Source organism: Austrofundulus limnaeus, unplaced genomic scaffold (genome assembly GCF_001266775.1).
Source record: "Austrofundulus limnaeus strain Quisiro unplaced genomic scaffold, Austrofundulus_limnaeus-1.0 Scaffold742, whole genome shotgun sequence".
Classification (NCBI taxonomy): domain Eukaryota; kingdom Metazoa; phylum Chordata; class Actinopteri; order Cyprinodontiformes; family Rivulidae; genus Austrofundulus; species Austrofundulus limnaeus.
The window spans coordinates 121,503-136,432 of NW_013953144.1; the positions used below are offsets into that span (position 1 = coordinate 121,503).

The window sequence follows — 14,930 nt, forward strand, 5'->3', positions numbered from 1 at the left end:
ATATATATATGTACAATACTGATATATATTGGCTCAAATAAATGGATTAAATTACATCCAGTAATGTTTCCCTTCACAAATGATTGCCGTGATAACTGTCATTTTATTTTAAAAAGTCAAAATCTACATTTTAAAGACATTTACAAGGAATAAGCTTTCTCAATTTAAAGGCACACCCTCTTCTATGTACAGTACAGACCAAATGTTTGGACACACCTACTCATTCAAATAGTTTTCTTTATTTTCATGACTTTAAAAAATGTAGATTCACACTGAAGGTATCAAAAACTATGAATTAACATGTGGAATTATATACTGAACAAAAGAGTATGAAACAACTGAAAATATGTCTTATATTCTAGGTTCTTCAAAGTAGCCACCTTTTGCTTTGATTACTGCATCACACTCTTGGCATTCTCTTGATGAGCTTCAAGAGGTAGTCACCTGAAATGGTTTTCCAACAGTCTTGATTTCCCAGAGATGCTTAGCACTTGTTAGCTCTTTTGCCTTCACTCTGCAGTCCAGCTCACCCCAAACCATCTCTACTGGTTCCAGGTCCGGTGACTATGGAGGCCAGGCCATCTGGTGCAGCAGCCCATCACTCTCCTTCTTGGTCATAAAGCCCTTACACAACCTGGAGGTGTGTTTGGGTCATTGGGCCTCATGCAAGAACATGTTCGTGTTCTTATTTTAAATTTCTCTTACTTTTGTTCGTACGAAGGGTTCGCCCTTCCCACCCCATAAAACGCGTATTTCAAGTTTTACAGATTGTCTGTACAAATTTTCCCTCATTTTTCATGACTACAGAAGTGCAGAGAAACTTTAATGGAACTTTTCAACAACTCAGCTTCAAACTTATTTTCCTCTACCACAGACTTTTCATTAAAATACGAGGGTGTGAAAATGGATGTGCAGGCCCTCCTCTTTAGATTGACATCTCCTTTGACCAACTGGGTTGATTCTCTCCAGAGCCAATATTATATATAAAAAAAGTTGATTTTCGACTAAAAGATGGTGCAACGTGCTGAAAAGAAAGCTTTCATGAGGTGATTGAGTGGTTCAGGGAAAGGAAGATTTTTCTGTCGAGGAAATGTCTGAAAAAGGTGAGCAGTGAGGCGTCTGTGGAGTGCTTCAGACTGAATCATGAATTTGGGTCATGAAGAAGGATAAATTCCTCTTTCAAAAGTAAGTGAAAAAAATCTGTCATATCCTGCTGCTGTTTGTTGTTTAAATATAAATATATGTATGTATGTATGTATATATATATCTATATATANATATATATATATATATATGTACATTTGTCATAATTTTTTATATTGTTATAAATACATTTTGTGTGATGTGAAAGTAATATTGATTGTTTCTGTGAATTTAATGGATTTTTGAAAGTCAGTATACAGGTGGATGTCTGAAGTGCTTGATTTGTAGGAAAATGCTGCAGCTGTGTGGACATCAGAGGCAGTTCCCCTGGATTGGTAGACCAGGGTAGTGGTCCACTTATCTAAAAAGGGAAACCACAGAGTGTGTTCCAAATACAGGGGGATCACACTTCTGAGCCTCCCTAGTAAGATCTATTCATTGATCCCGGAAGGGAAGGATCCATTGAATAGTTGAATCGGTGAAAGGTGTGTGCAAAAACAAACGTTGACCAGGAGTCAACTGTTCAGCTTCAGATGGAGCATGCAGGGCTCTTCAGGCTACACTCAAGCCCTAATCCACCAGACCCTGGTTTACTTCAGTGCTTTGGTAAAGACATCTTGGGAGGGTTTTAGATATATACCTAGTGATGTGCACAGATATCCATTGGTGCCAGTGGATATACAGTATAAGCTCAAAAAGCAAAGTTGTGCTTAGCTCCTGCCTCCAAAGAATTGTGGTTATATTCCACCCAGACATAAAAGATGCATTATTATTATTATTATTATTATTATTATTATTGGTCAAATTTCAACACTTTGTCTTTACAGTGGGTTGAGATAGATTGGATTTGATGGCAATAAAAGGCACTTTAACACAATGAAAAACCATCCTTTGTTTGCCTTCCCCCCCTGTACTCTTCACAAAACAGTTTATGATGTCACACTGTTCTGACTGGTGGAGCCGTGTCCAAACAAATCCTTCAAAGTCAAAAGAATGAAATCACTTCACAGAACGCAGGAGCCAGCAGGCTGTCAATCAGAGCAGATGATGGAGGAAACTGTCCAATTTCCACCCAGATTGTACGTCTGTTTATCACAAAATGAACACATTCCAGCTCATCTCCCAGACTGTGGTGTACCACATACCCCTCTCCCCCTTCTTGTTTCAGCTCTTCAAACTTCTGCCTTGGTTTGTCTTGTTAGGTTTTGTTTGTCTTCCTGAAATATTTTAGTTAATTAAAATTTAATTTAAAAAATCTGTAGATACCTGTAGATGTATTAGGTTAGTTTTTGTGGAAAGACCAGTCCTCATCAGTAATGTTTTACTTTTTTATACAAATTTATGCCCTGAAAGCTGACTCTACTAATAAGACCGTTCATCATACTGTGAAAAAAAAAACAACAAAAAAACCAGCACAGACGTAAAGCTACTTTAAACCTCTGTTAATTTGACAATCTGTCTGAGCTTAAAGACTTCTTCATGATACCAAAACTCTGAATTTTACCTCATCATAATCAGAGAAATTGAAAACCTTGCTTCTTTGGATGTTTTTGACAGCAGCGGTGACTCACCTGAGAGTCACTGCTGCTGTTGAAGTTTGGTTCATCTCTCAGTCCAGTAATCCAGAGGAAAACACCCTCTAGACCCTCTGGATTACAAGACCCAACAAATTGCTGTATGTACTCCTTCATCTGTTCGAGCGGGACAAGACTCTCCGTTTGTCTCCATTCCTGCTACATTACAGCTCCGTGAGGAGGAAACGTCTCTGCTCTGAAACTTCAGAACAAGTGCTTTTTCTCAATAAAACATATTGAAAGGTATTCACACACCACCTTCGTTCATTTTTTTAAAGTATTTTGCAATTTTACTCTTTCTAAAATCCAACAGCTATTTCCGTTATATGTTACTTTCTTTGGCTCCCAAATGTCCCTGTGGTTAGGTGAAACTCCACAAGAGCCAATCTTCTTCTGGAACAACTGGTTCACATGATTCGATCACTGATCCAAAAGCCCATTCAAAAAGAAAAAAATTATTGGCTTACAAGTTCTATGAGGGAAAGACAGGAGGTAGAGTTAAAGGCAGATAAACACACAAATCATGTTTTTCTATCTCTGCAAGAACTTTTCATTCAGTATCATTTCTGTTGACTCACCACTGAACCTAAACTCAGTTCACAACTTAGTCCTATCCCAAAAAACTAGGGACAGTGTGTACTCACAAGGTAATACAGCGGGTAAAATAAGTATTGAACATGTCACCATTTTTCTCAGTTCATATATTACTAGAGGTGCTAATGACGTGAAATTTTCACCAGATGTCGGTAACAACCCAAGTGATCCATACATACAAAGAAATCAAACCATAAATGTCCAGAAATGAAGTTATTTGTAATAATGTGGAATGGCACAGGGAAAAAGTATTGAACACACTTACTGAAATTTATCTAATACTTTGTACAAAAGCCTTTGTTGTCAATGACAGCTTCAAGACGCCTCCTGTATGGAGAAACTAGTGGCATGCATTGCTCAGGTGTGATTTTGGCCCATTCTTCCACACAAACAGTCTTCAAATCTTGAAGGTTTCGTGGACCTCTTCTATGAACTCTGATCTTTAGTTCTTTCCATAGATTTTCTGTTGGATTCAGGTCAGGTGATTGGCTGTGCCATTCCACATTATTACAAATAACTTCATTTCTGGACATTTATGGTTTGATTTCTTTGTATGTATGGATCACTTTGGTTGTTACCGACATCTGGTGAAAATTTCATGTCATTAGCACCTCTAGTACTATATTTACTGAGAAAAATGTTGATGTGTTCAATACTTATTTTACCCGCTGTACCTGACTCTAAACCTAATCTAAACTCAACTCACACCTTAGCCCTAACCGCTGACCCATCAATGGTATTTCCCCCAATGGGGACCAGGCTTTTGTCCCAATAAGGAACAGTGAGGCAGCAAAAAACATGTACACACGCAGACACACACATAAACCAAGTTATTCAAATGGCTTGATCCGACATGAGTAAGACAAAAAAGTGTTATGAAACAAAACCTTGGCCAAAACTTTGGAGATGCACTGAAGCTACGAGAGCAGGAGACAGGAGAGTATTTCCAGCTGAAATCAGCTGATTCACTTCAGGCTGCTGCAGGAACACAAGCATAACCAGAAACCCCTGACACTTACATGTCATTTATAGAAAAATATGAACAGTTGATTTTTAAAATATAATTACTGCCGCTCCAACAAGGAGCTCATATACCCACCATCCAACTACAATCATGTCATAATTAGCCTGTAGGTTCAGGACAGCTGGACAACGCAGGTCATTTTCCTGCTGCTTGGATCTTATTCTACAACCAAAAATAAAAAAATAAAAATAAAAAATTAAGACATTTTTTCCTAATCATCTGAGGTGTTGGAAATCATTACTTGTTCTTTTCTATCAGGGATGTTCCCTAGCAGCTGACATCACCACTGCTCATCATTATCAAACCCACTGACCTGTGGTGACGTTCATTTCTGAAGATGAGTCTGACCACAGGTTTGAGGGGGAGTGGCTAGAAAAAGTGATGTAAAGAAAATTCCCTTACCAAAAGAGAAAGAGAAAAAAGTCGGTCTTATCATGATGAAAAGATAAAAACATGCAAAAACATTTTATTTGTGATCCAAATCACACGTATACAAGAAGTCAAGATATAAGCATGTCATTTGAAGAGACCACAGCCAAAAGAACTAGAAAGGGAAAAAAAATACAATCTGTACACATTTGAGTTTACAGTGAGTAGCCAGTAGAAGAGTACCAGAGAACACTAAGGCAAATCATCAGCAGACAGAAGAAACAGTGCCAGTTTTCTGTTTTTAATCCACCACAGCAGCGGATCAATAAGGGTCTTTGCTACAAAACATGAACTGATGATTTCCTTTATTTGCAATCAGCTGCATAAGTTACATTATGATAAAAAAAACATAAGGTATCTATCTAAAGTTGAACATTACTGTACATGTATTTTCACTTGCTTTGGAAAATCCAAACCAGCAAAACAGGTTAACTCTGGGTTTGAATACGATCCGTTTCTCACAACACTGACCCTGAGAGGTTCAAACTAACACAGACTTACTTTTTAACTACAAAAGCCTGTCAGTGTTTGGTACAGGCTTTGACAGACGTGTGTTTCCAGTGTTTACACGGTGCAGAATATGTAGTGGTGCAACATGAGATCTTACCCAGGATTTACACTGCGTCCGCTCCGCTGGTTTCAGAATAAAACCAGCGGAGCGGACGCAGTGTAAAGCCTGGGTCCGCTCCGCTGATTTCAGAATAAAACTCTCATGTTTTGTTAGTATTGTGTGGATGCACAGCCATAAATTATACATTTACCCATATTTAAACCCACGTATTAACCAATATAGATAGGATTTCAAGAAAAAGTAGTCTGTTATTGGTGAATTATTTTGAAAATCAGCTCATTCATTTTCCTGTTGGTGTGGTGTGATCTTTGTAGATTGACTCTGCATTTGCTTAGTTAAATCAGACTCAGGTAGAGTTTTGGTGGATGTAATGTAAATTATGGAATAAATCTTGTTACATTACAGAAAGGAGGCTTTACCTAAGTGAAACGTAAATCTGTGGATCTGTGTTTGATTACTCTGGCTGACTTCCTCAAGGACCAGGATGTGTGACACAAAAATCTGAATTACGGAACTGATGGTGAAAGTAGTCAAACTGAATTTTTAATGAACCAAAATACAGTTTGAAAGTAAATTAATTACATACAAAGCTTTAAATTCTATTTCAAACCAGTCAATTTAGTGAGTTTAATTTTCAAACCAACGCATTTAATTTCAAATTGTGCACATCCAGCTTCAATCTGAGCAAACTGAGTTCCTGCTGACACAAGATTTATTCCGTAGTAAATGCTCTTATTACCTGTAAAGGGTTTGTTTCTTTGGAGGAGTTTGTGCCTTGGTGGAGCGGAGAGGACGCAATGTAAATCCAGGGTTATACTCGAGGCCGGAGCAACACAACCCCCTGATGATGTTAGTGATGAGGATTTGAGAGCTTCTGCAGAGGAGAAGCTGAGCTCTGTTTACTGATCAGTCTACATTCCTACCCTCACCTATGGCTTTGGGTAGTGAACACAAGCCTCCTTAGGCTTCAGACAAGTCCAGTTAAGAGGAAAGACCCAGGACACGCCTGCAGAGTCTATGTCTAATAGAGAAGGAGGAGGTGGCTGTGGAAAGAGAGGTCTGGACCTACCTGCTCAAGCTGCTGCCCCCCCAGACCAGACTGTGGGACAAGCAGCAGGCAATGGATTGATGTTTGTGGTTAATTTACATTTAACTCAAATGAATCAAACCCTTTCCTCCATCAACTTCTTTTATGATGAGATATTCTTCACTGTCACCGTATCCTGCAGCAAAACAAATACTTCAAATGTGTTTTTGTTATTTATCTGTTTCTGTTTGTGGACTCAGTTTTTAGCTCAACCTTTGGCTTTTCTTTTTCAGCTGTACTCACATCTATAAGCAGAGACAGAATCCCATCTAAAGGTCATTTTTTTTCCCTGCTTTGTTTAGTCGTCCTGGAAACAAGCCGACTTGTGTCGTTCTAAATTCCCTTTCACGAAGGAGCGAGGACGTAAGCAGAGCGTATGAACAGCAGAGAAAAACATTTCTCACGAGTCAGAAGCCTTCCAGATACGAGAAATGATTTCAGTTTAGTTTGGCACATAAACGTCCTTGACAATAAAACAGAGCTCAAACTGTTCACTGGAAAATCTGGTGTGATGTGTGTTTGTTTGGTGTTTGTGGAGACAAAAATCTGAGGCGGTGGATCTCAGCTGGTTTTAACAAAGGAATCATGTGCAGTGCAAGCCCAGAAAGGACATGAATATATCTGCTGAGGTGTGGTGAAGGAAACACACACAAACAGCTGGTGTATATGTGTGTGTGGTTGTGATGACACTTCTAGTTGGATGTGTCACTGCAGAGAATACTGACACTAAGTTTATACCTGTCAAACCCAAAGAAAGGTATAACTAAAAGAAACTTGTGGAAAATAACCACTAATGATGATCTCACCTGTTGTAGGTAGACTTTGAATGATCTTGTTTTCGAGAAGAGTTTAATGTGGGGGCACTGATAATCTTACTTTACAGTTAATATTACTAACAGCCACTACTCACTGAAGCTAGCTCATCAAGCATCAAGCGTACGACCTCAACAGATTTTTGCTCAAAATCTGTAGATTTGATTAGATTTATTTATACTTTTATATTGATTTATAATCATTTATCTGTGCTAGATCTTAGAAAAAGTTGTATTTATGAAATTACACCCTTTCTTAGAAAAACATGGCATTTACGAAAAATTTGGATCAGATTTAGATTTAGAGTCTTGTTGCTTTTGTGCTGCTGGACCTAACAGCTGCTTTTAATAAAGTGGACCATGCTGTCCCTCTGTCTTGTCTTCAGTTCTATATTGATATATTCGGTTCATATCTGGTCCTACTGGACCAACAGAAAGTTTTTTTTTTGTAATGATGATTGATAGTTTGTCTGCCTCTAGTGCTATTCTTTCTTGTGGTGTGCCACAGGGCTCTATTCTCGGTCCTCTCATCTTCTCTCTTTATTTGCTTCCCACTTCAATCAGTTACAGCCAGGCATCATTTTTCTTTTCACTGTATGTTGATGATTTACAGATTTATTTGCCTTATGAAGCCTAGAGAATGTAACTTTCAAACTTATAAGTTTTAAATGAAGGAAAGACAAAGTGTATCGTTTTTGGTGATGATGCTTCCTATAACTTTGGTGCTCTGAAGTCCAAATGTAGACCCACAATTAAAAACTTGGGGGAATGAGTGTGTGAATTTTTTTCAATTACATCTTTTAGGCAGTGTCCAGCCTTTATTGAATCATCCTAAATTGGAAAAGGCCATTTATGCTTCAGATTGACTAACTGTAATGCTTTATATGTTGGAATCTCCCAATCCTCCCTTAGCCATCTTCAACCTATCCACAACACTGAAGCCTGACTTTTAACGAACACACTGTGATGTTTTATTATTTCTTCACTGGCTTCCAGTCTGATCTAGAATTGATTTGAACTCACATTGTTTGCTTTTAAAACTGCATCCAGACTTTGGAACCAACCTCCTCAAGATTTACACTCCATTAATGACTTGGGTCTTTTTTAATCTAATCTGAAAAATTTCTGATACAAACAGGAGTGGCATTTCCTCCCATTTTGTTAATCATTTTATGTGTATTGTTCTTAAAGTCTGTTTTAATTTTTGTATTGTTAAGCACTTTGATCAACGTTTAGTTTTGTAAAGGGCTATTTAAAGAAAACATGTTGACTGATTGCTAAGGCTGATTAGTGCAGCAGCCATCTTGAATCAGGTTGACTCCAAAAGTTTATCAGTTGTAGATGTACATCCAACATTTACTTTTCCAGAGTTCTGTTTAGTGTTTCATGAGATATTTTGCTAACAGACAGTGTAGGGACCCTGCTTCTACAGACCCAAACCTGCAGAGTGAAGCCATGTTTTACTGGTAGAATCATCCAAAGCATCTTAAGTGGACTTTGCCCTTTAAAGTATCCATCCAGTGTGTCTTCATAGAAATACCTCTCTCCCCCCTCTCTCACACATACACACACACACGCAAGCACGCACCCACACACACTCTCTCCTCATTATAATGGCAAAGTGCTCCTGTAGTTGCAAACCTCAGGAGCTTTTAAAGCAACACAGAGAATTAAAAACGAACACAACCAACTGAATGTACAAAAAGGCACATTTGACCCCAGTGCTGCTGTACGGTAAAATTCAAGTGTGAATGAGCGTCTGTAGCATGGCTGTCTCGGCTCTTCAACCTTCACTTCCCATCTGAAAGCTCCCAGTTGTTAGCATGCGTGCTAACGCTCCGATCCGGTGGCCCAGTCGCACACTAGGTGTCACCGGGACCAGAGTCAGCACGTTCCATCAGCTGTCCCCCCCCCCAAACAGGCAGCGAGATCCAAACGTCAACGTAGTCCCACATCTCCTTTGCCCCACCCATCCGCCTGAGCCTTCTCAAGCAAGGGTAGAGTGGTTCTTGTTAGAGGGGGCGGGGCAAGGGGGGAGGACTAACGGCGCTAATCGTCCCCTCCGCCGTACAGGTCGGCCAGTTTACGAAAACGAGGCCCCCAGTTGCCGAGGTAATCGTAATCCTGGTCTCCACAGCTGGAGGAGGAGTGCAGGGAGCTGAGGGAGCCGGCGGTGGAGCCGCTGCCCTCGTAGTCGAACACCAGTAGGGAGTCGTACGGGGGGGCCGTGGGGTCGTTGTCTGCAGCCTTCAGGCCCTGAAAAGAAGATGGAGGAGAGAGAGATTGAAGGAGCTAATCTACGTGTCATGGCTGCAGGTGTACAGCAGGCTGTTCATCTCGTTTGACTCGACCAACAAAAGAGGAAAACCACAAAAAGAAAGAGAAATTTTCAGCAAAAACACCCGACACAAATGATCTGGATTATGTCTGACAGAATCCCTGTCCTTATGGTTCAGATGCTCAGGATCAGTCAGCTGCAGATTACAGCAGCAGATCAGTCTCAGGATCCATTTGTTGTCTAACGGCATCACATCTGTATTTGCCGAGGGGGTACTAAGCCCTTCGCTCACAAAAACCTGCGTTTGATGTTTTAAAGAGACTCGTGTCACACAGGTTAATCCCCCAACTTCCATATTTCACTCCTGAAGCGGTGAAGGCTGTAGAGCTGTCAGCTCCATCTGCGGAGGACGAATCCATCCCTGTTTGCCGAAGAGATTTTCTGAACGCTGCGACGGGAGGAAAACCTGAGCACACGGCTAAGTGAGCTCCAGGACTCTTACAGAGCGCAGCGGGAGATTAAAGTAATCTCTTTCTTTAATAATTGTGCGGTAAGTCTTGACGTTTTTATGAGGCTCGCGTCCATCTGTCTGCGGAGGCCAGCTGAAAGGAGCGCGGCTCGCTTTCCAAAACCCCTCACGCACACTTCATTTTAGCCTGGAAGCTCAGAACAACCAGCCGGCTCCGGTGGAGAGGTTCTGACTGGGCGCAGCTGTGCGTTCGTCTGGACGAGACGAGACGAGCAGGAGTTGAGGAAGAAGAGGGGCAAGGAGGGATTACAGAGGAGGATTGAGGTCAGGCTGGACAGATGCTGCCTCTGTCTCGACGAGGAGATTCAGCAGATTACCCAGAATGCCCTGAACTCCACCCGGCACCCCCATTCCAGGATCAAATCGTTTACTCTTACAGTTTATATAAAACAGCTGGTAGAACCATCTTCAGCAGAAATAACTGGCTTGAGGGGTTTTCCCACTAAAACTGTAGACCAGTGCTGGTACTGGTTCCTCACTGTAACTGAGTTTCAGTGCAGAGGTACTTCATCTCTGCAGATTACAGGGTTTGTCATTCCTGACAATCACAGAGATGGAAGTGTTTCAGGAGATGGAGGAGGAGGAAAACACATTTAAGTTCAGGGTGTGGACTGTTTTAATGACCGTCGAGTCCTGTTGTTCCTTCAGCAGCACACACAGCTTTTCTGGACTCTGCCTGGGATATATTTGTCATTATGAAAATATTGCTCTTTTCATATGTATAGTACATTTTGTGACATTTAGTCAGTAACCATTAATATGAGGATTAATAAATGACAATGGCACTTGCATGTTTTTTTAAATTTGTTATCTTGTGTTGTAAAATTATACTTACATATCACGAGTTAAACTAATTTAGAGCTTACTTTGCCAATCGACAGATTGAGAGAATCGTGGATTCTTGGCTCAGTAGATTGGTTTCCACAGTTTGCTGGAGGAGAGGTTGTTGTAGCCGAAGCTGTGGCCTCAGTCTGCTTTAGCTGGTGTTCCTCATACCACTACAACAGGTTGGTAGTGTTTGTGACTGGCCCATATCTGCTCAAGATCCGACATCTTGAAGAACCAGTTCCACAAAACGCAAGTTGAATCTACGAGCTGCTCCGCTACAACGTCGATATGATAAAGGCTCACGTGCACGCTTGCAGGTGAACGTGTGTCGCACACAAAAGTACGTCATCGTCACGCGACACTGACGGCAGAGTGGCAAATGTTAATGGGCGACAGTGTTTCTGTACAGCCTGAGACAAAGGTAGAAGGTCAAAAACGTGTTTGAGAAGAAAAAAAAATACACGTTGAAATCCGAAAGACTGAGAAACAAAACGGCTGACGTTTTTATTTGTCAAACAGGAAGCAGTTTGTGTTGCACTGATGGAGTGACTCGGCACTTTGTGTGAACTGAAAAGTGAACACGTCCAACACCAGAAGCTGACAGACTGGACCCCCTCGTCTGCTGACCTCACAGACAGCTTGGACTGAGAGAAACATTTAAACACACACACACGCACGTTTGCACAGCTATCTAATTGGGGACATTCCATTGACTTCCATTACATTTCTACATCCTAACCCTGACCACAAACCCTAAGGCTAACCTCACAGGTACCTACCTGACCCTAAAACTAACCTAAACTCAATTCACATCTTGGTCCTAAACCCAACCCCCAACCCACCAATGGTATTTAAACCAAATGGGGACTCGACTTTTGTCCCCAAATGTAGGATTTTTGTCTTAAAATTGCCCCCAAATGTCACCAAAGCCATAACCACACACACACACACACGCACGCACGCACGCACGCACGCACGCACACACACACACACGTTACTGTCATACCTCATGGATAAAATCTCCTATATCTCCTGGATGAGGGGCTGCAGAGCGGAGCGGGTACTGGTGGTCGTGATGGAGGGGTCTCTCGTCCAGACGTCTGATCCCCACCTTCACACACTCCGGCTCCAGAGCATCGGGCTGCTGCAGCTGGCTCAGATCATAGTCCTACAGACAGACACAAGACCAGACAGCAGCGTGTTACCATTGTAGTTAATCAAATTGACTTTGTTTCTGTTCAGTTTAGTCTGAAACATCATTTTACCTCAGCAACACGACCATCACCGCAACAACTCACACAAACTGCATCCTATAAAGGTTCTGGTGATTTTATTTTCTCAGCTAAATTGCTGCTTTTTTGTGTGTTTGTACTGTGGCCGACAGGTGCAAAGGTGTAGCAAACAGATAAAAGCACAGCAGACAGCTAAACACGCAGCTAAGAGCCAAACGCACAGCAAACAACATAACACATTGCAAACGGCTAAATGAGCTGCAAATGGCTAAATTAAATTCATTTGGTAGGGACAATGTACATTAGTTGACATTTCTGTAAACGCTCCAGAATTAGCCAAAGGCTATTTTTCACCTGTTGTCCCTGGATAATGAGTAATTTATCTTGCTAAAAACAAACAAGGTTAAAATGACTCAACTACACACATTTTGTAAATAATACACAGGGTTCCCACACATTGGTCAACATCAAATTCAAGGACCTTTCAAGGACTTTCCAGTACCAATTTCCTCCAATTAAAGAACCACACGCAACGGCAATTACTGTACCTACTGCTACCCCAGAATGTTACCAATTAACAGGTAATCATGTAAATTCAGTGACAAACTGAACAACATAGAAGTTGTTGAGTCAGAAACAATGACGTTAATTTACCGTAATCCTGACTTATCCACCTCAACAAATGTGTTTTTTTAAATTTTATAATTTATTTTTTTAAAAGATGATGAAAATCAGTCGTGTGAATAGAGAACTTCAAACCCCAAAAAACTTTCAAGGACTTTCAAGGACAAGTGTAATTTTTGGCTGTTTTCACAAACTTTCCAGGGCCTTGAAATAATTTTTTCAAATTCACAAACTTTCCAGGGCCTTGAAATAATTTTTTCAAATTCACAAACTTTCAAGGATTTCAAGGACCCGTGGGAACCCTGAATACAATAAAATACAATTAGTACAAACAGTAAATACCAAAAAAAAAAAAAAAGTCACCACAAATTTTCTAAAAAGAATAAGATAATCATTAAAACGAATGCTAACTAAAAGCCCAGCAAACAGCTGAAAGCATCACAGTCAAATGTGCCACAAACAGTTAGTGCTGAAATAATCGATTACATCGATTACAAAAATGAGTCGACACAGAATTTTATCATCAATTATTTGTGTTACTTACCAACCTAAGTGTTCATTTATATCTGCAATGAAATACACAAACTTCTGGGGGCAGAAGACCTTCTATTGTCTGTGTCGGCCTTGTTTACTACTGAGGAAAAGGTGATGTCTGCGAACCACAGAGGGCGACGCAGCGTGCACATCCAACAGATTAATCAACTAACAGATTAATTTAAAAAAATCAACAGATTAGTCGACTATCAGAGTAATCGTTAGGTGCTTTACGGGGGGTTTGGTCCCTCATGATGGTGGTTTTCTTGCAGTTGTTTTTAATATTTGCAGCATATTTCCTTTGCATGTGTTTTGTTGGTTGTATGGTTTTACGTCACTATATTGTTTGTGATTGCAGCATTTTTCTCTCATGTTTGTTGTTTGGAATTTGCATCATTCATGTGTTTTTGGCCTGTCACCGTCAACAAGAAAAAAAAAACTTTAAATTTTATGCAACATTGCTACGTCACATCTTATTTTTCAACACAAGAGGATAAAATGTGGCGGGTGGTTTGCATTTTGTCAAGAAACGCTAGGCCTTTAATGTTCCTGCTGTTTTATTTTTTTAAATCCAGGATGTGAAATTTGGTGCCACTAAGCCAGCCCACCACGTGTTGGTGAGACAAGCTCTGCATTTCTTCTCCATCGTCCGTCCTCAGGGAGACGTGAACTTTCCTCTGCTGGCGAATAAATGAGCGTCGGTCTTCCAGCTTCTCCTGTAGGCGAGCGGCTCCGGCAGCAGCCGGAGGGGAAGTGTGCGTGTCACGGCCTCTGATGTGAACACGTTGAATGGTCCTGTCTGAGTCACGGCAGCGAGCATTCAAAGAGCATCTTGTGTTTTCTGGTTTCCAGGGGAATTGACAGCAGCAGCCTTTTTAGGACAATGACGGCAAGCTGTGGACTGACCTTGGGCTTTGTTCACGAGAACAGCCAACCAACAAAAAACACTTTTCACTGACAAGTGGATGAAAAGGCAGCAATAAGCTGGCAGGCAGCTGGGAAACGCTGCCTGCTTTCATGCATTTCTTCACTTCTGAGAACCTGAAACACTTTTGTCCTTACTGGAATGGACTTTTTTTTATTTTATTTTATTTTATTTTTTTGAGGTTTGCGTAGAAAAAAAAACAGTCATGTTGTTGTTTGTGCTTCATTTAGTTAATTGGAACTCTTTCAAATTAAAGGAAACAATTTCGTAGTAATAAAAAATGAGAAAAAGTGACAGACTGTTGATTTTCCAAGCAATGTTCTGTTTAATAGTTATTACTTTTTCAGCTGCGATGTTTGTGTTAAAGCATAAAGGAAAGGGCAAAAGTCTTCGACCTGGCAGCTTAGAGCTGCACGATATTCCGTTTGAGCATCGTCATCATAATGTATGTATGTGCAATGGTCACATTGCAGGTCCTGTGATGTAGCAGGTAACTTAAATCAACGTGTTCTCCAGGGACTAAACCACTAAACCATAAATCATTGCTCTAAACCAGTGTTTCCCAAAGTTGGGGTCAAGACCCAAAGTGGGGTCCTGAAACATCAAGGTGGGGTCCTGAAAAGATTTTCTGAATTAATTACATTTTTGCCTTAGTTGTTACAAAGGAGTGAGGTTAGTATATTTAAAATGGATAAATGTTGTATAAAAATGTTGTTACTAATACTAATACCCATGTTTTGTTGACC

At 40.5% G+C, this 14,930-nt stretch overlaps 1 protein-coding gene across 1 annotated transcript in view; it reads right to left on the reverse strand.

The window, feature by feature from the left end:
- Positions 1 to 5,856: 5,856 nt before the first annotated feature.
- The window catches only part of LOC106532277 (cadherin-2), a gene marked incomplete at its 5' end in the record, with an annotated part of 22,676 nt that continues 13,602 nt past the window's right edge, over positions 5,857 to 14,930 (reverse strand). Inside the window, 2 exon segments of the mRNA XM_014028300.1 lie at positions 5,857 to 9,490; positions 11,876 to 12,037. Of these exon segments, the coding sequence (XP_013883754.1) occupies positions 9,284 to 9,490; positions 11,876 to 12,037 (369 nt within the window).